General features: G+C 43.7%; 1 protein-coding gene across 4 annotated transcripts in view; it reads left to right on the top strand.

Annotated features, from left to right (window-relative positions):
- Positions 1-20,559, top strand: part of c22h14orf180 (chromosome 22 C14orf180 homolog) — a 138,089-nt gene extending 117,530 nt beyond the window's left edge. For all 4 annotated transcript variants that reach the window (XM_034576319.1, XM_034576322.1, XM_034576321.1 and 1 more), the window contains 9 exons: positions 5,719-5,953; positions 6,692-6,722; positions 11,308-11,394; positions 12,697-12,817; positions 14,633-14,663; positions 14,764-14,872; positions 17,652-17,815; positions 17,931-18,063; positions 19,333-20,559. In XM_034576319.1, the coding sequence (XP_034432210.1) occupies positions 5,801-5,953; positions 6,692-6,722; positions 11,308-11,394; positions 12,697-12,817; positions 14,633-14,663; positions 14,764-14,872; positions 17,652-17,815; positions 17,931-18,063; positions 19,333-19,538 (1,035 nt within the window). In that variant the 5' untranslated portion in view covers positions 5,719-5,800 and the 3' untranslated portion in view covers positions 19,539-20,559. The remainder of the gene's footprint in view (positions 1-5,718; positions 5,954-6,691; positions 6,723-11,307; positions 11,395-12,696; positions 12,818-14,632; positions 14,664-14,763; positions 14,873-17,651; positions 17,816-17,930; positions 18,064-19,332) is intronic.
- Positions 20,560-20,641: the final 82 nt, after the last annotated feature.

The raw sequence follows: 20,641 nt of genomic DNA, 5'->3' as shown, positions 1-20,641 counted from the left end.
AACGAATAACCAGCGATGATTGTCCCTCCTCTATCTTAGGCTCTGCCATCGTGGCTCATGAGGCTTGGGACAAAAGCAGGATTAGAGCGGAGAAGAAAAGAAAAAAAAGAGCTTTTCAGATGACACGTTTTTATCAGGGAGTATCGGAGAGTGTGTGGGAGTGGGTGACAATCTAAAATAGGCAGCAGTTACATTTGAGTGGCTGTCACAGGTGACTTACAGTTTGTAATAATCAGATGAATTCAACGGTTAGAGGTAAATTCTGTCTTCCGACACATGATGTTGTCTATTAACAAACTGCCCACGCAGAGAAAAACGAAGCCAGAGTCTGTTTTTACCCACAGACGGCCCTGTGCTCTCAGAATGAGCGACGAAGGCCGGAGACACGTGGACCTTCACAGATTTATAGCATCGATTATTTCTCTCCGGTGAGTTTTACCCGATTTACTCAGATTTATTTACCCTTTCAATTCAGGCAGATTCTTGACAGGTTGTTGAAAAACCAGTCATGAATAAAGACGTAGTACTTCTGCCTTCTATCAGCATTAATCACTCGAGTCGGAATAAAGGAATTGTTCTTTTTTTGTAACTTAGAGTTGATGCCTCTATTTTTTGTTACATCAAAATTATATTTCACCAGTGATAACTCATTTGAAATATTTGTAAAAGGACATTTACGGTAAATAGAACTGTTTTAGAGATAAAGAAACAAACTGCTGTGTTTGGTTTAACATTGGTTTATTACCTCCACCAAGGAGGTTATGTTTTCACCTCTGACTTGTTTGTTTTTATGTTTGTTTGATTGATTGTAAACAGAATTGCGCAAAACCTAAAGGACGGATTCCCACGAAATTTGGTTGAGTATGTGGTTTGGGCCAAGAAAGAGTTTTGTCGGGAATCCAGTTCATATCATAAAAGAACTGTTGGGCCTAAGTGGAATTCTGCACTCTGAGTTGAAACAAGTGTCTGAGAGTGTTTAACTTCCATGGATTGTCCATTAGGGGGTGCCAGAGTGGAGCAAAAGATAGCTCAGCAGAATGTAAGATATTCTCTATAATCAACAATTCTTCATGAATAGATTTTAACTTTAAACAGCTGTGGCTCAACAGTGCTGAGTTTGTAGTGTTTACTGTATGTGACAATGAAACAGGATTGATGTAATTAAGCCTCCACATCTTTAATTGTACAAAATGGTGGCTGATAAGTGAGTTTTTTTGGGGGGGGTTCTGTTGTTCAATACTGAAGGACAGCATTTACTTCAGATTGGAATGGGATAGGAGCAGAAGGAAAATCATAAAAGAGTGTGAGGTGATGTATAGATGTGTCCGGGCCTGAGCTGGGAGACTTGCATTGCTGTGTTTACCTGGACAGTGTTCAGTAAAAGTCAGTGGGTCAGATAATTGAGTAAAAAGAGACAGATGGCGGCAGCATTTACTGCTGATTACATGGAGGTCATAAAGTGCCTCTCAGTAGCTGGGGGTGTGAGGTCCAGGCGTATAAACCTGCCAGAGCCTGAATCTTCCAGGGATGCAGCTGCACCTGCCGGAGAGTGGACGGCTTTTTAACTGTGGGCCAAGACGCCGGCTTCCAACTTCCAGAATACACACACACACACAATATGGATGATTTAACAATGAGTTACGCTTTCATGTCTGTAACGGTGCATGTTGTGTTTTCCACAAACTTCTACATCAATATATGTTGCTTCAGCCCTGCAGGTCAGGATCACTCTGGTGTTTTATACCAACGCAGAATACTTGATTTTCTCCTCACATCATTGAAGCTAGCGTACTGCAGCGAGGGACATATAGCCATTGTCACTCACACAGAGTAAAATATTCCATACCAGAGCCTCTAGGCTGCAGCAAAACTGCATTGAGTGGCTGTATGTGCACAATGCAGGAAATATAAATAGTATATGCTGATTTAGGGCCCTGCGCAGTGTCGTGAAATGACAAGAGGACACGGGAGAGGCAATGTTCCTCTGCAGAACTGCTGGACAGTGCAAAATGCATTATTCTAACAAATGGCCCACTGAATCATCTAAGATCTATAACCTGTATCGTATAAGTCGAGGAGTGGAACGTGCAAATATCCACAGACTTTCTCTAAAGTGGAGATGTGGAGATTTTGGAATACAAAAAAAAGGCCATGTTTTGATTTTAATCAGAAAATTACAGAGTTTTTGTAGTTACTTCATTGGCTAGATGCAATTATTTCACGTGGGTGTATTATGCAGCTCAATATGTAGAACACTGTAAATATGGATTACACAAAGCATTCACACTAATTGAATATATTGAGGTTTACTGCACTGCAATAAGCAGCTGGTGTTAGATTTATATCTGTGGGAGAGGCTGCTTCGTTCTGCTTAGCATTCTGTTGCAGGAGCCGCTCACCATTCATTTACATTAGCCTGCTCTATTGGATTCCCTGGGAACGGCTGCAGTGGACAGTGTTTACTGATCATTCTGATGTATTTGTCTACCGACTCCAGGTGACAGGCGATCAATATTCCAACTACAGGTAGATTTCCATTCTTGCACTGTAGAACGGTGGACATCAGTCAGTATCTTTGTCAAAGTGACTGTCGGCACATTTACAAAAAAAGGGTGCTGGGAGCAGGATGTGAGCAAATGATCGATGTCCGTGTGGTGCCAGCTACTCAAATAAGTCAATCATCCGGGCTGTAAATTTATATCAGGATGTTGTAAACCAGACAGACGTTGGTAAAATGCAAATCTTCCCCACGACCGAACACTTGTTCAGCCTCTGATATGCACGGCTGCAGCCACATGTGAAATTCCCAGCAGACATTTTTGACTTGTCATACTAGGAGAAGCACAGGTTACTACTACTTTTCAGAACATTCATGATGGCTCTGTTTTATTCACCTGCCCCAGTAAATCATCAGTGAGCTAGAATAAACAATAGGACAGGGAAACTGAGAAAACTGAGGCAGATACATGTTTTTTTTTACAGACCTTCTGTATCATTTGTAATTTCTACAGACTCCTTCTGTATTTTTTTGTATTTTTACATACTCCTCTATTTCTTGTGTTCTTTCGACTCCCGCTGTATTTTTCTTTTACATATTTTACAGACTCCTGTATTATAATTTTTTTTTCTTTTTTTTTTTTTTTTTTTTACAGACTCCTGTTGCATTACTTGCAGGGTCTTCCCACTGGCAATAAAGGACCGAATCCCCAGATCTTAGAGTGACCCTTGGTCCAAGTAATAGCAATGCCCCAATTACTAACAATTCCTATTACAAGTTGGAGGTGAACTTTTTCACACAAAGTAATGAAAATTGAATATTGACAGCTTCAAGTATGAGGTTTCTTCTGACATTTATGTTATGTTCTGTTTCAGCCTCTATGTACTAGTGTATTATATTGTTATTAAGAAGTTTTACATTAACATACCACCTGAGTGTTAAGTTTTATAAAGCATCCTGTAGCATCGACTCCTGAAATGCTCCCACTGACTCCAACATACTATAAACTACTTAAATTGTGGGTAACTTTACAGAATATGCAGCTTTTTCTACAGGAAAATGAACATTTGCGATAAAGGAGAAACCCACTAATAATGAAAACATGAGTTTAATTAATGGACTTCCAAGAAGAAAAAAAAGAACTTCATGAAGGATTACATTTATTTTTGTAAACACAGATTTGATGCTCTCCTCAGTTCTATACATATTTTTCTATAACAAAAAACTGTTCCTTCAATTCCTTCACAATATCTGAGTTGCTTCACCACAAACTTGTGTATTCAGTTTAATCTGCTTTAAAAATCTCACCTGGTAGCGCTGCCGCCCCATAACAAGGCTCCAAGCCTCTACAGTGGGTTCGATTCCGGCTTGGGGCCCTTTGCCGCATGTCACCCCCTGTTCTCTCTCTGTCCCCCTGTTCACACTCTGTCCTGTCAAATAAAGCCCTAAAAAAAAACCTTCACAGCAGCCAAGAGCTATAAGGCTTTTTCATGTTACTTACTCCCCATCATAAGCAAACATGGCAAGCACAGTGATTATATGATATTACATATTGTCAAACTGTCATCATATCAGATATCATATTATGCCGCATTATACGGTTAACACTTTTTTTCACCGTCTAACAGTTGCGGTCCTGCTCGGGTGGGTTTCCCTTTGCTGCGTGGCTGTTGTCAGATGTTGTTAACATGAAGACGACAACATGGAGTGTGTCTCCTCACAGCTGACGTGTGTCTGATCAGCCTGACTGGCCTGTAATGAGGAAACTGAGCCCAGTCTTTTTCATTTCCCGATGATCAGCCTGCAGTGTCCCTTCAACTCAATCACATCGGAAGCTCTGTCTCTGCGTTCCGACGCTGTCGACGCCACAGCGCAGTGAGCACAATCACTTGTGGGTGACCCCGCTCCTGTGGATGGAGGCGGTAATGTGGCCTGCGTCAACATAATCAGGTCCCACGGCTGCTCTGGATGCTGTTAGTCCAGAACGAGCACCGTCCACAGCTCCCAGAGTCTGACCTGTCAATGCCAGTTTAATACTCTGATCCCCCCCCCCCATTCACTGGCGTTCACAGCCATTAAAATCCCATTTTGCTTAGCTGGGTGCGACGGACAGTAATGGAGACTGACTCTGCCCGTTTGCTTTGTGTTACCCCCCCACCCCCCCCCCCCCCCCCCCCCCCCCCACCCCCCCCCACCCCCCCACCCACCCACCCACCCCCATTAATTTCCCCCCAGCCGCCACGCTCGTGTCCAAATGGAGCGAGGCTGGGGAGGGGTGCTGCTCTCAAAGTCGGGAGGCATTCGTGATCCTGTAGATCATCGGTGCCGGGGCCACATCTCTTCTCCTGGGCTCCCTCGCCCTCTCCCCAGGCACAGATTGGCCTCACATTAACGTTGATTAGCAGAGTGTGAAGGGAAGTGAGCAAACATTCAGAGAGGGCACTCCTCGCGGATAAATATTTGTTGTCCTTGTTTGGATAGTGTATCGTAATGACCATGTGTATACATCAGCTCTCCAGTTTGCTTTTAAGACAATTTACAAAAGCCCGGTTCCGGTGCGGTGATGTAAAACATGCTCACGCAGCATTCGCCGCGGTTTGAATGCTTGTGCACACATCTCATGCACTCCTCATTTATAAATCATGGGGCAGCAGGACTTGAAATGATTTCCTCACAGACTGTAGATGCACTGTACATGATGCAGAGCTCAGTGAAGGCACAGCAGAAAGGACATTTTGGCTAAACACTGGATGAAATTTGAATTTTACTGCAAATTGCATTTATCTATAGAACATAGATCATGTGCACACTGTTTGCTCTTCATCATCAAAACAAACAATCCTTGCATTTTCCCTGTTGTAGGATTGGAGAGAGACACAATGTGCTACACACACTCTGGCGGAGCTACTGTGTGAGAGCAGAGCAGGGATTGGTGCAGAGCTCTGCCACTCAAACAGCAAACACTCTCCGACTTCCTCTGTCCTCCTTTCCTGGTGCAGCCTGGGAGGAGGGAGGGGAATGGATCTTTTCTGTGTGAGTCGCTGGAGCTCCCTCAGCCGGCTCCTGACCACCTGTCCTTGACTTACTGTGCTCAGACGTGACTGAGAGAAAGCTGCTCACTGATCCTCCAGCAGCCTTTGTTTTGTATGTGTCGATGCAATTTTTTCTCTCCAACTCTCACTGGGTGTGTGGCTGTGTCTTTCTACCTGTGGTGCCTTCAGTGGACTGGCGTAAAGAGCAGCGTTCGTCCTCAGCCGCTGGAGCTCTGATGGGAGGCAGTGCTGGCTCCGGCTGGGACTGGGGATGCTGAACAGGGGGAGGGAGGGCCTGTTCGAGCTGGGACAGCAGCTCCAGCAGCAGGGGGAGTACCAGGCCGCCCTCCACTGCTTCCTCAGCTGCCTGCTGGGACTGACCCATGTGCAGACCTTCACCTCTCTGCCCAACTGCCTTCACCAGGTGAGCCACATGAGGACTGGGTACACACACACACACACACACACAACCTGTATCCACCTCACTACCTTCCTTTGTCTTACACACACACACACACACGTACACGTTCACTACATCCGTCCACAAAACGTGCCGTCTCGTGTTTGCACAGCTGTTTACACACATCTGCATCACTTTTCCTTCGAGCACCATAAACAGGATGCAGTCAACCTTTAGCTCCAACACCAATGTCAAATCGAACAGCACAGTCCATCATGTGTGCCAATGTGTGCCAGTGTTGACACAGACGACAATATCCACCTAAGTAGGACAGTGCATGCTGCTAAATGAGGTGTTTCATACTGTCTCTTCCACTGTGTGTGTGTGTGTGTGGGGGGGGGGGGGGGCGCTATGTTTTGCTATTTCTGAGGTCTGGGACGTTAGTGTTTTGGCACCACAGGTTACACACAGAGCTACTTTAGGAGGCTCATCCCACAAAGACAGGGCTACAATTGTCTTTATGTTTAGTGAAGGAACGTCTCTGATGTCAAAACACGGCCTTTACTCCAGAGCTGTGGAATGCCTGGTATGATGTCGACTACAGCGATGGCGCTGTGAGGACAGCTGAAGTACTTGTTATGACAGCCCATGACATCATCCATACACACACAGACACACACACACACACACACACACACAGGAATCTTGTTGGAAATTAATGATTCAATACTTATCCATGCCCTGTTTTTCTGTGCTTCACAGATTGCAGAGCTCTTCATCACTGAAAAGAATTGTATCCTTTCTTAGGCTCGCCGTCGCACATCCGACACTTTTACTTTCACTGTCCCGTCAGCGTTAGCAAGCGGCTAACTATAAAACCAGCATTCTATTTCCGAGAGGTGAATGTGCAGAGGATTGTGATGGGAGGCGGCTGTTGCAAATTCCAGCACAATGGAGGATGTAGAGCCTTTATGGGAAGCTGTGTAAAGCGGGAGGGATGAGTGGATGTCTTTGGGCAAGTTCATAATAACACGTTTGTCCCAGAATGCCGCACGTTTTGTGTGTCGCTCAGGCTGTGTCTGTCTCTTAAGAGGATTTGTAGGCTCTTATCTCCTCACAACAGAGTGGGAGAGCACTAATTAACCTGTATCTGCACTGACTAGCCCGTGCATCGCCAATTCACTGCCTCTATAAACTAAAGCATAGAGGTAATAGAGAGGTGTTAGGTTTCAGGATAGATTACCTCCACGGCTCCTCTCCCCCGTCACTGAGACACTCCAACACTTAACTTGCCAGCTCATGTTATCTACCTCGGCGAGGCACTCCCCCCCCACTGTCCGTTTTCCAAAATAGGTCAATTTGCTGAGCTGAGCTCCACCAATAGCCGTCAGAGTCCCAGAATGAAAGGGTGGCTACTTAAGAGGGTCGTCTACCATGACAGGGTTAAGTCTTTTGACATACAGTCCAATATTACATCACATCATCAATAGTAATGGTGTCATGTTGGGTCAACTGTGGTGTTTTTTATGTATGATACAGTTACCATGTTATGTTCTTTACTTGTAGTGTATTAGATTACAGCCTTGAGAACGTAGCCACATCTTACACTGTTTTGTATTTCAGGAGCAAAGAGGAAATATTTATTCTAGGATGGCACTCAGTGGAGCGTGTACCTCTGCCAAGGCTATCGCTCTGTCTCGTCATGTCAAAGAACATGAAAAATAATTCCTGGATCGGCCTGTTTCTATCAGTTCAGTTGTTTTTGCGTAATCCTGCTCACTAACAAACACACAAACAAATGCAGATGAAAGGGCACTCGGAGATCGCATACCTCTGCTCAGGCTGATGGTCACTTTATCACCATAATGCATGTATATGTATTGCATCAGATACAAATACCATGTAGACAGAACTTTTATTCAAACTGTTAAAGAAAAAAACCCACATTAATCACAGGCAAAATACCCCTTCTCTAATATACGTTTCATGCTAATCTGTCCAGTACTTTTTGTGTAGTCCTACAAACAAACAAACAAAAACATAACCTCCTTGCCGAAGGTAATAATGACAAGTAATATAATGTATTAAAGTAATATATATATAAAAGTAATATAGACATAAAAAAATATGTAATCAGACAAAAAACAAGAGAATAATATGTACAAATAGGATCATTGTGGATTGATAGTATTACAATGTGTTTTCTGTGTTGTGTTGAAAGATTTGGACCTTTCCCATAAAATGTTCCCTTCAGTTATTTAAGGCACTCATGTTGTGATCTTTGAGATGGTCCCTCAGAGAGGAAGGTGAAGGGTTGTCATGCTCAAACTGGAAGCAGGATGTGGGAAGTTTGCCGGTTTCACAAGAATGTTTACAACAACTCTCTCAGCAGTGTCTCCTCACATGTCGTCTCTGAGTCTGACCAAAGCCACGACTCGTAAACAAAACTGAATCATCCTATTCAGAGAATCTGCTTTCATCGTGTTCCACTGGCTTTAATCCAGACAAATAGGTGCAGTTGATAGTGACCGTGACCGCTCAAGGTTTGATGTGCTGTTATCAGAGCGGGCAGCTTGTGCACAAGTGACCTCTGTCCAAAGCCAAAAGCTCTTTTGAGTGTTTACTGATACATGTTTCATGGAAAGTCTGCTGACCTGGAAAATCTGACTTCAGACTCGAATAAAAGAGGAATATCCGATAATAACCTGCACATTTACTCTGTTTAAATCGATATTTATCTTGGAAAGAACATATATATATAGTTGTCTCAAATTTAAAGGTCCAGTGTGTAAGATTTAGGTGAAAGGAATCTATTGGCAGAAATTGAAAATAAAATACTCCTAGTGAGGTTTTTACTACTGTGTTTCATCTAAACTGTACAAATTGTTGTTTTCTTTATGCTAGAAAGGGCCCTTTATATTTACATCAGGAGCGGGTCCTCTCTACGGAGGCCGCCATGTTTTTTACAGTCGTCCGAACTGGAAAAACTAAACACCTTTTGAGATTTTATGAAAAATGAAGGCTACCACAGGTTCTTATGTTTTAAAGGGGAGGGTGAGGTAAAGGGTTTTTATCACTAAATTCTACACACTGAACCTTTAATAATTGAAAACAGATCAAACTAGTAGAGTGCATACCTCCACTAAGGCCCAACAGTCCCCCTATGGACCCATATTTGAATTCACTAGAGCTGGATTTTTATTTGGATCTGCACCAAATTGCACACACTCATAGATATTAGTCCCCTTAATGTGTCCTTAATTATCTCATCAAGATCCATGATCTTCTTGGATTGTGTCCCATCCTTTCACCAACCATCGTGGAAATCCATTCAGTTATTTTTGTGTAATCCTGCTTACAAACACAAAAATAACCAACAAACACATGCAGATGAAAACATAACCTCCCTGGTGGAGGTGATGAAATGGAGAAGAGTGAGACAGTGAACTCCATGAGGTTATACAGCAGATCACATGTGCATTCTGAAGGTGCCTGTGTTAGTGCCTGTGAAGGTTTGAAGTGCAGTCCGATTACAGTTCCCTGCTGGTTGATATGTGTATATTTGTGTGTATGTGAGGGCAGCCCGATCCCTGGAGAGGGTTGTGTGAGGTTCCTGTTGTGGCATTGTTGTGGTCCAGCCAGGCTAAGAATAGCCGGCAGAAGAAGTGCTCTGACCTTTTGATGAAGACTGTTCCTAATCCTCGCTCCCATATGCTCACACTCATACTCATCTTATTTCAGGCCGGCAGGTGACTCCCAGGAGCTGCGACACCGGAAATAACGCATTTCTAATCATGCTTTAATTTCTCTCAGGATTCATTGAAAACATCAGTACCACATTTGGGCTATTGTGCGCAATAATGATGTAAATCCCAGGGAGTTTCATGTTATTAAAAATGCTGGGTTTTCATGATGGGCTGCTCTGACATCTCTTAATGTACTGTACACTGAATTATTCACATCTACATCTACTTTCAACATCCATCCCTCAGCATCCACCATCTTTTCTGGTGTCCACTCACCATTCACATTATTACCTCCGCCAAGGAGCTAATGGTTTCCCCTATGTCCGTTGGTTTGTTTGCAAGCAAGCAAGATTACGCAAAAACAATTTTAGAGATTTCCATGAAACTTGGTGGAAGGATGAAGTATGGGCCAAGGAAGAACTCGTTCAATTCTGGTGCAGATCTGGACCAAGTACATATGTTTTTACTTTCTTTAACGTTGTGTGGTTTTCAACATTGTCACCATTTTCCCGGGAATAATTCATTGATCTCTATAAAAAAGAGGCACATTTAGGGAATTGATATCTATGTGATATTTGATGTAGCTTGATTAAATTAAAGGAGACTGCTGGGCTTTGGCAGAGGTATGTGCACTCTACTGAGCCATTCTGATTAAATGTTGTTCTATCTTAAATATTTCTGTATGAAAACTGTCTTATCCTTTTTTGGACCACGTTGTGTTTACAGCTTTAATTTGAACAGTGTCTTGGTTTTCTTGGTGGGTTTGGAGTTCGCCTTAGTTTCTTCAGCAGTGTGGAGCGCTGACATTATTCTCCTGGTGACAACATGAAGGAAACCAGCTGCTGTGTTTTTCATCTCCAAGCTTAACTGTTCGCTGAGAGTGGAAAACTACTTTCCATCTTTACAACCTCAGTTTAATATTGTAAATATATTGAAGTGTAATTGGCAAGTATGGTCATCGAAAGTGAAGTACCTCGAATGGAACGAATGTTGCTTTACAGATGAGAGCTCTGGTGTTAAGTAGGACATTTACTTCGGCAGGGCTGTGTTTATTTTAAGCATTCCCCCGTCCCATTGGTCTTTAAATTCACCTGACAAGCATCAATGGTGTCATTTTACCGCGGCACGGACACAACATGAGCGAAATGCTTTTGACACAGTGAACAGGCTCTATTTTTAGGTGGCTTTAAATAGAGTCTTTTAATGGAAACAAAAAAAAAAGAACCTGTTATTCAGATAAATCCGAATGAGGCTGGACAAAACATGAATAACAAAAGACAGAACCAGACATTAAAAAGACAGACTGTGATATGAGATACCAAATGTAATCAGTTACAACTGTATTGTAAGTTTCCGGAAACAAAAAGTGACAAAAACAGCAGATAACGGCACAAAAACAATGGAGTTAGCCGCCGGTGAAATCTGTGTTTCCTAAATCCAAACCTCAACATCAACAATCTGTTCTGGGTTACTACGCTCTCTGCTCGCCCCCAAAGGGGTCCTCCTCCAGAGGGATGGAAACAAAAACAAAAAAAAAGGCAGCGTTGGAGTTGGGCAACGAGGCTATTTTTAACATCAACAACTGACTAATCCCATTGACAACTGAGACCCATCCTTCACCCATATAAACAGATGGGAAGGCCCTCCAGTTCATCCAGGCTGAGAAAATGTTCTATGAGGTGGCACTGATCGAGCTCACAGCTCTGCAGGGGAGCACAGGCGAGTACTTCTGACATTATAATACTGATGAATATACTTTTGGGAATATTAGTGTGTATTTATATTGTTCAGCTTCAGATAAATCATCTTCTTTGAGGGTGCATGTTTATTTTCCTTTAATCTGAAGAAATTATAGGAAATCATGAGAGTTATTATAATAAATGGATTATTAATATTTTCTTATATTATTCCTCTGAAAAGTTTGTAGATAGGAAAATGTCCAGGATGATGCATAAATGTGTTGAATCTCATTTTATGTTAGATATTGAGACTGTTAGTGAAGCTGTTCTCACTCTGTTTGTATTCGGCAGCTTCCCAGAGTCACTTGTAACCTGCTACTACAAACTAACCGGCAAATAATGCACACGCTGTTTTTCTGTGTCTCCTCCCAAATCTATTCTTATGAACTTATTATGCGGATATGAAATGAAGTCCCATTTCATCCAATTCCATCTTTGTGTACGATGAACCTGGTGGAGCTTTAAATGAGCATTCACCGCAAGGCCGCTCATTCATCACCTGCTACTGCCGCCGCTCCAGACGTCTGCCTCTTCCTCTGTGTCTGCTGCCTCAGCAGCAGTGCAGCGTAGCGTGGGCACAGCGGAGGTCGGGGACAGGCGTAGTAGAAGACAAATGGCCACACTTTACACTATCTCATTAGGAGCCATGTGTCGCCATAGAATACTGAGGCCCCTGATTCAGCACTCACTCAGATTGAATGCTGGACTCCTCCAGGGGCAGAGCTGGCACCGAAGCTGCACTTTACAAGCTTCCTTTCTCTCCCCCAGTGTATTTTCAAATGCATCCTCCTCCTGTGTGTCCCCACTGACAGCTGTTGTAATTGTCATTCTGTGGTTCTTGTAATGCAAACAAAAGGCTTTACAGTTTCCCATGATTTATTTGCATTCTCTCTTTGCACGAATTACAATCCAAACTCATTTCCTCCGTCATTGTGTGCTTGGTGTGTCCAGTACAGACTGTATGTTTGTGGTGTGTCACCATGTGCACGCATGTGTGTGTCTCAGTGTTCCAGTGGGCGTGGCGAGTGTGTTGTTTGACTCACTTATCTGCTCTCTCCTGCCCTTATCTCTGCTCTCTCAGCTCCCGTCCTCAGTCGGCTCCACTCTGCTGCTCAGGCTTAAAGTCTGCAGCAGTGCACCGACAGGCTGTGCCACATACTCAGGCTTTATTTTTCAAACTCTGTGCAGGAGCAGAGAGGACATAATAGTGAGGAGCGAGGGCTAGATAGGAAGACTTGAGTGGTTATTGACTGTGTTTCCATGCCCTGTGTGTGCGTAACAGGGCCTCAGGAGGAGGCTACGCTGGGCTCTGCAGGATGGACGACCCCAGAGGAGCTGTCGGAGCAGGCCTCCCATGCTCAGCACCTCGAGCGGCTGGCTCAGCTCTGCATCATGAGCAAACAGTAGGTAAAACTGTGTCCTGCTGTAGCTTCTGCTGTACTGTTTAATGGGGTGTTACATCTTCTGTAGGCTCATTATGAGCAAATTTGGGGGCCTTTATTGCCAGTTTTACATACGGTTAAAATACAGTGTGCATATGTATCAATATGTATGTGTCTTAGTTACCTTTGACCCTTCGTCATTTCACAGAGCTGAAGTGAATACAGTGCAAATTCAGGTGTAACTAAGCAAACAGTATATTGGTTGTTATCAGTTTTATTATGTAAGCAGCAGCTCATTGTGTAACGACAGATAATAACTTATGTTACTGAAAGTTAACTTGTCAGACAGAAATTTATTTTAAATAAATATTTTACAGAAAGACCATTCACTGTACTAGGGTAAAACTTGTGAGACATATATGTATATATTTGCTTTTAATAACATTTCATATCAATACAAGTCACTTCCCCTGTCACAGAAGGGACATTTTGGTTACAGACTAAAAACAACGTGAGCGTGTCCATGTCCACACATTTGTCTTTCTGGAGTGGAAATTTTCTGAACTAGATAAACTCCAGCTCCAAGTCTTTTTAGCCAGAGTTGAATTTCCCTGTGGATGTAGAGAAAAGAGACACCGCACTCTACGTGAGTGTTACAGGAGGAACACCTTAACAGGATCTGCTGTCTCCTGTTGCAGGGGTACTTTGTTAGGCCGTAGCATGCGCCCATTTGCTGTGCCCCTGTTGTCATTGTTGAGAATAGGTCATTTAACCTGATTGCCAGAGAGGGTGACAGGGGGCGGGAGGTTTGCTCTGCGGAGGGCTTCATTAATGCACAGAGCATACGGTAATTAAACTTAGATGAGATGGTTTGAAATATGATTCTGCTCTTTGATTTCTTAGTGTAGATTTGAAAAAATGTACCAGGCGAGGAAAGAAAACACAAACTAGGGTAATGGTCTTAAAGCCCTCACTCCCTCCACCATAATCTTCAGCCCTGGTTTGTATTTCCTGCCAACAGGAAGTGGTAATACTTCTTACAAACTTTCAGCCATGTCGCAGGAAGTGGTTTGGGCCGGCGAAGGGCTTTTCTGTCTTTGCTGATCAGATGTCCCCTGAGAAAGACCTAAAGCAGCGCAAACTGACACCTGGCCATTACTAATTGAAAGGGAAGTGTGGGTTTGGAACAGTGAAGCTGACATCTGTCTCACTAAATAGAGCTTGCTCTACATCTACAGGCACACGTGAGGGTGTAAGGGTGTAAGGGTGTTAGGGTGATGAATGTCCTTGGCTGGCTTTCCGGGGCAGATATGAGCAGAACAGCTGGCAAACTCTCAATGAGCCACGTCGTGTTAACCTAGTTTAGCACTAAGTTGAGGAGTGCTGGAAGGGCACGAGTTGGTAAACCAACCTGTAAGCCCCATGCCTTCTGTAATTCACCCTGGACAGAACACAGGGGCATCCAGCGCTGGCAGAAATAAAAGGTTCAACTTCCTCCGTAAGGCGCCGGGCGACTGGAGCCCTGCTGTCTGTGTCCATTCACAGCACACACATGTTGAGATACGTCATGCTGCTGCATTCAAAACAATGCACTCACCTTGCAATGCAGCACCGAGCCACTGCGCTCGATAAAGATCAGGCATTGTTATCGTCTTTGAAAAATATTTACAGTATTTATGTTTTCAGATGGAAGAAGAATGTGCAGATAGAATCCATCTGATAATCCAGAGTCATCCATCTTTTAAAGAGGGCACATGATTTTACTCCAGCTTCACAGAAGAAGAAGTGGTAGTGCATTTGTTTAATGGCGCTATCTTCTATTGTTTCTCCTTTCAGACCTCACCTCGCTCTGGAATACAGCGGTAAGGTGCGTACGCTTCATCACTCTCTTCGGACTTTAGAACGAATCAAATATTTTAGGCTGCTCAAATATAAACTGGAAATCCACACGTCTCTGCGTCTTTCAGGCTACAAAGATCCACCAGAGGGCCTTTGGTAACGACCACCCAATCACAGCCAGGAGCCTGGAGCTTATGGCTACCGTCTATGCTGAGATTGGCAAGACCGAATATTCAGGTAAACACTCAGTGGGGACAGAGGGTGGAACAGCAAACACCGCTATCATTCTGAAGTGATGTTGCGACATGAGGATGACGACTGCAGCCAGACTAATAGACAGTGAAAAACAAACATGGGTGCATGACTCAGAAAACAATAGCAGGAGGAGGGGACGCCTCTCCCAGCCATTTAACGCCGCTAACGCTCAGTGTGACACATGAAGGGGGAAGAGGGGAGCTTCCTGTCTCGTGAGGCGTGACAATACCAGAACAGTCATGTTAATGTCAAGACCATTAACGTGACCTGTTTCACGCAAGTGGAGAGCGTTTCTGCTTCAGCGAGCTCCCAGCAGAGTGAGCGCGCAGGTTACTTCCGTTCGCCTCTAAACCATGTCCACCCATTACAGTGTTAAATTAATAAACAGCGGCAGTTATTGGGGACACGAGTGGTTTTACTGCGGAGCAACAAAAAGAATTGTGACAGTTTGAGGGCACGGTGCTGCTGTACAGTACGCGTGTTTGCTTGGCTTGCACTAAGAGATGGCAACACTGACTCGGAACTTTCTCTGCAATTTTTGTGAACACTGCTGTAAAATACAAAAAAATGAAAAACACAGCAGTGGGAAGAAACCGTCGTTGTTGTTGAGTCAGCGTTCGGAGTCGGTGGAGCTGAACACAACCAGCTGCGTACAGACAACTGCACACACAGACACAGATTTACTGTTATCCCTTGTTTTTCCACCTCAGAGGGTCCGAAACATGTGCGGGGGTCAGAGAGCGGTTATGGTTGTTGCTGCAGATCAGTCCACACATGCACACTTCTCGTGACCTTTTACTTTGTATTGTACACAGAGGAATCCTCTTTGACCCACAGTGAGATGCTTCAACTGAGACGTGTTTACAGCTGTTTTACCCAGATTCCTCTCACTGAGTCAGTCCGCCTCCGTCTGCTGCCAAACAATTTGTGTTTGAATTAGACTTAATCAGCTGCAGTTAGACCGCACTTTATGTAGACGTGTGTGGGAATATTAAAAAACTTAGTACCTATTTTAGCAGCTGAACATCATCGTTCACTTTTTTAGAAAAGGAAGTCCATTAAAATTTAATGTTAATGTTTAAAAAATTTTAACACCATCATTAAAACACACAGAGGCAGCATCTAATAACTGGCCAACTGTCAGATCCTAACAAACAGGGGGCCTAACAAGTACAGGTGAAACCAGGAATTGCAGTCTTTGGTCTGTTCTCCCCACGTCCCTTCCCAGTGGGCCTCTGTGTGCGTGTCATTCAGCGTGTGCATGACAGGGCGCCATATTCCTGTTTGGGGGACTTATTTACTGGCCAATCACAAGCAACCTCCGCAGAGGGCAACTGTTGGCATGTTGACCAACCTGCATGGATTTGGAAATAATGTTTTCCACCATTGCAATCTAATTATGTAACTGGTTGTTAACTTCAGTTATTGTTAGACTGAGGCTGACGACGATTTCACACCCACTCAGAGGCAGGCAAGATGTGGTTGGAGAAGAGGAGGATTGGCCTCAACACATGTTCTGTGCTTGTCCTCTCATGCTGGACTTAGGGCACCCTGAGCGCTTCAGTGACTCACTACTGCCTTTTGACTTACAAACTGGTTTTACAAGACAGGTGCCGGCTAGCTGGTTAGATCGCAAACATCAGTTAATACTTGTGCAACACAATCCTTTGACCTAACGTCAAAAATGTTTCTTCACACTCTCTTCAGACGTTATTTTTTTCTGCCAAAGTCCTCATAAGAAATTGAAGCAATACATAACCAGGCACAAGGAGCAGCTCTGTGCAGAACAAAAGACTATAGATTACGATAGACTACAATAAAACTTACTCCATCAAAAATATTCCTCAGACTTTTCCTCCGTCAACAAAAAGAATAAACACATCACCCTCCATCATTTTTCTCCCTCGTCCCCTAATACTTTTCATAAGATAATTTATGGAATAAGTTCAACTGCACCTTATTCACTTAACTGTCTGATGTAATATAAACTTTGTATTGTTTGACCATCTAAAAAAGTGGCAGTGTGATTTAGTTGTTTTTTTTATTTGGTAAATGGGCATTCACATGAGTATGTTATGCCTTTTAAAGTAGATTTTTTTGTTGCATATTTATTTTCTTAATCATCTGTATCAAGTTGCCATATTATCCAAATCTACTTTAAGGAACATGTTCATCTTACATGTAGAAGTTTATTCCAATAATGGCTTCCCAATTTATAATTAGACAATTGTAAGGCAATTCTCAAGCCAAATTAAAAAAAGATGCTCGAACTGTTAAAGTCTTGTCTTTTAATCAACCAGTCTCTCAGGCCACTGTAGTTGTAAATGATTCAAAACAGATTAACTGATTAAATCATTGATCATTCAGACACACAACAACACATTTAGAGGAGAAACCTTTAGACAATAGAAATGAAGCAGCAGCAGGGCTGAGTCTTTTTCCTTTTTTTAAATACTGGGTGGTGCTGTATTTTCAGATGTGTGATGAGATCAATACAATATGTAAATCTGGTGAATATCTACAGCTTTTAGTGCAAAGAAACTGAGGATAAAAGAGTTTCTTTGACTGTCCTCGTGTCAGCGTTTGTAAGTTAAACCGAGTTCCACCTGGCGCCGGCGGAGTCAACACTGGTGTCTCCTCTCCGTCACATTTGCATGTTTCACTTTGAATATTTAACTTCGTCTCGTTGCTTGTAAACCCACAGCGTGAAGCAACGCTAGATAACGGCTCATGTACCGTGTGGTCATGGTTCTCCTTCCAGACTCCCTGGGTCAGTGTGTGTCTGCGCTGTCCAAACGCTTCGCTGCTGCAGAGTCCATCAGAGACACCGTCAACTGTCTTCCTCACTCCCACCGGGAGAAACACTCAGAGGTCCGACACAGAAAGGACAGCCGCCACCACCAGGAGGACACACCGAAACCTAAGGTAAAGAGTCTGCAAGCGTCTTTCTCTGTGTCTCTCACCTGTGTGTTGCTGCCCCTTAACCGATTCTCTGGAGCTTGTGATGAGTATTTCTTTTCCTGACCTCTGTCTCATGTAGATAGCCAATGGCAAAGTCCCCACCTCCATTCTAAAGAGGCCAAGCCCCAACTATGGGTCAGACGCGGAACTGAACCACAGGCGGAAAGGCGAGCGGAGGGTTCGATTCCGAGAGCCAGAGACCACGGTACATGGTGAGAACATTAAGTTGCAGTTTGCTCAGAGATACTTACGTCAGACGTGTTTGTACAACCAGAGAAGTCACACTGCCCTCAGGTGCTGCAGCACTTCAGCCAAACTGGTCCAGTGACTGAATGATCATCCATGTTGTACATACCGTTTGTCATGTCGCCTCACAGCAAGAAGGTTCCCGGTCTGAATCCGGCGTGTGTTTTCTCCAGCTTCCTCCCACAGTCCAGAGACATGCAAATTGGGGTTAGGTTAACTGGGAACTCAACATTGACCATAGGTGTGACTGTGAGTGTGGATGGTTTGTCTCTGTATGTTGTGATACTAGCGACCTGTCCAGGGTGAACCCCGCCCCTCACCCAATCACAGCTGGGATTGGCTCCGGCTCCCCCTCTAAGGTTTAGAGGTATAGATGATGGATGGATTTTCTGCAGCCTGTCCCTGCAGCTCTACATTTACAGGGACACGTAAAAGAGAATTCACTGACATGGCAACACTATGAAGGCAATTTTAATGCATTATCGATGAAAATTATGGCCATCCCATTTTATGTAGCGCCCTCAACCCACATGTAACAGTGTTGTATATCCACTTAGCAGAGAGGAGGCACAGAGAACTAAAAGGCATCAAAACATCCCTGCGTTGCATCGTAAACTATTTCCCCCCTGGGGGATTCTGTACTATTTAAAAAAAAAATATTGTAAAGCCGAGAGACGTCCAAACATGAGCAAGTGATTTACTCTTCCCGATTAATTATGCATGCAAATGAGGCCCCATGAAGTCTGCTGCAGAGAGATAGTGGAGTGTGTGGGGGCCCAGCAGCTGGTTTGTAGCTGCTGTACACCACAGAGGTCGCCTCTTGTTGACTGACTGGCTTGTTTTCTGTCGGCTCCGCAGACATCCCTTGCTGCGACTGTTTAGGTGGTAAGTGTATCTGGAAGTGTTCAGAGCCACTGTGTGCATTTGCATGAGGGAATTAAAACAACACTGCACTCTTTAATACCCGAGTTAATTAAGCAGCAAGGAAATTGATTTAGTTTAGTTGTGAGGTTCTAATTGTGGGTTAAATTTGCCTTTTGATTCACTTTTTTTCCACTGCCATGCCAACTGGAGTTTATCATAACCCACTTTATAATGTGTGTGGGACACAGAAAGCACAGTTTCTCTCCTCTACACTCTAAACGTGCAGTCCCCTTAAATCACAAACCGGCCTCTTCCAGCATGTGATCATTCCAGTCCTCATTTACAAATCAAATCTGTTTCTCCGTACGCAGCCTACGAGACGACGGCGTCCCGCCCCCACCTCGCCCTCTTCACTTGCCTCTTCCTCCTGATGTCATTCCTGGGTGTGGCCATGTACTGCACAGACCGCCGGCGCCCGCAGCGAGTGTGCGAGGAGCTGGAGGCCGCCCTGGCTGTCTACCTGCTGCACATGAAGCAGCTGGTGTGGGGCTGCTGGATATGGCTGACCATGCAGTGACTGAGACTGACCACAGGTGGAGACATGGAGCCTTCTTTCATTTTTTTCAGACCCCTCGTCGTTTCCTTTTTACCTTTGAAGAAAAAACACCTCAGCCGTTTGGAACGGCTCCGTCTGCGGGGTCCAACCACGCTCACGGTGAAAAAGGGAAAAACATATGACCCCAGAAATATGTAGCTTCCATGTCTTTATGTATATACGTATTAAATCCTTATTTAAGTTGTAAGGACGTTTTGCACATCTGCAATGTTGATGCTCACATATAACGCTAAATCACCACACACGTGATTCTTTAGTTCATGTCACATTGTTTGGGAGTGAATGTCCCCATGGAATGCAAAATATTTATTTTGTTACCGTACATGATTTGTGTATATCAGATATGACACAGAAGTGAATGTGTATATATGGCTCAGTATACTAAGGACTATCACAGTATTCTGCCTTTTATTCGCACATAAATGAATGTTGGAGGTGTTTGGAAACAGCTTTAATTGCCCCGGCGCTCATGAGGAGGAGGAGAAGGAGGACGGAGGCGCAGACTGTTCGACAATGATCCGTAGGCAAGAAAACACAGGGCTGCATCACTTCACAGGTTGAATGACTAACAGGTGACAAACACCTCTTTCTTTACGGACTTTATATCGTCTGTGTGGGTGAACGTCGGCTGATTCCTCCTTCCACTGAGGAAGCACAATATTATCTTATCATCCAAGAGAATATACTCGAACAGAATGAATGCTAATGCTTGTGACCATGCTTCTCTTTATAACTGCTTGAATCCAACAAAAAATCCTTTACCCTAAATGTTATTTATTCTTCTATACTGTATATCTGCATCTTCGCAAATATCCAACGTTCAATTATTATTTAGAATTTTTTTTAACTTTTTTTTTACCTGTTACATTTCTATTTAAAAAGAAAACAACAAAATTCAGGTTTTGATCATGATGTCAAATCCTCATCAAGCTTCGGACAAGTGTATGGATGGATGTGGGTTTGACGAATACTTATTTAACAAAAACGAGGATTCACTCCTTGGATCTAAATCCACTACTTTTTCGGGCCAAACAGAAACATAACAGAGTCTAATGGTGAAATAT

The sequence above is a fragment of the Hippoglossus hippoglossus genome, chromosome 22 (genome assembly GCF_009819705.1).
Source record: "Hippoglossus hippoglossus isolate fHipHip1 chromosome 22, fHipHip1.pri, whole genome shotgun sequence".
Lineage (NCBI taxonomy): Eukaryota > Metazoa > Chordata > Actinopteri > Pleuronectiformes > Pleuronectidae > Hippoglossus > Hippoglossus hippoglossus.
This window is presented reverse-complemented; position numbering and strand designations above follow the sequence as displayed.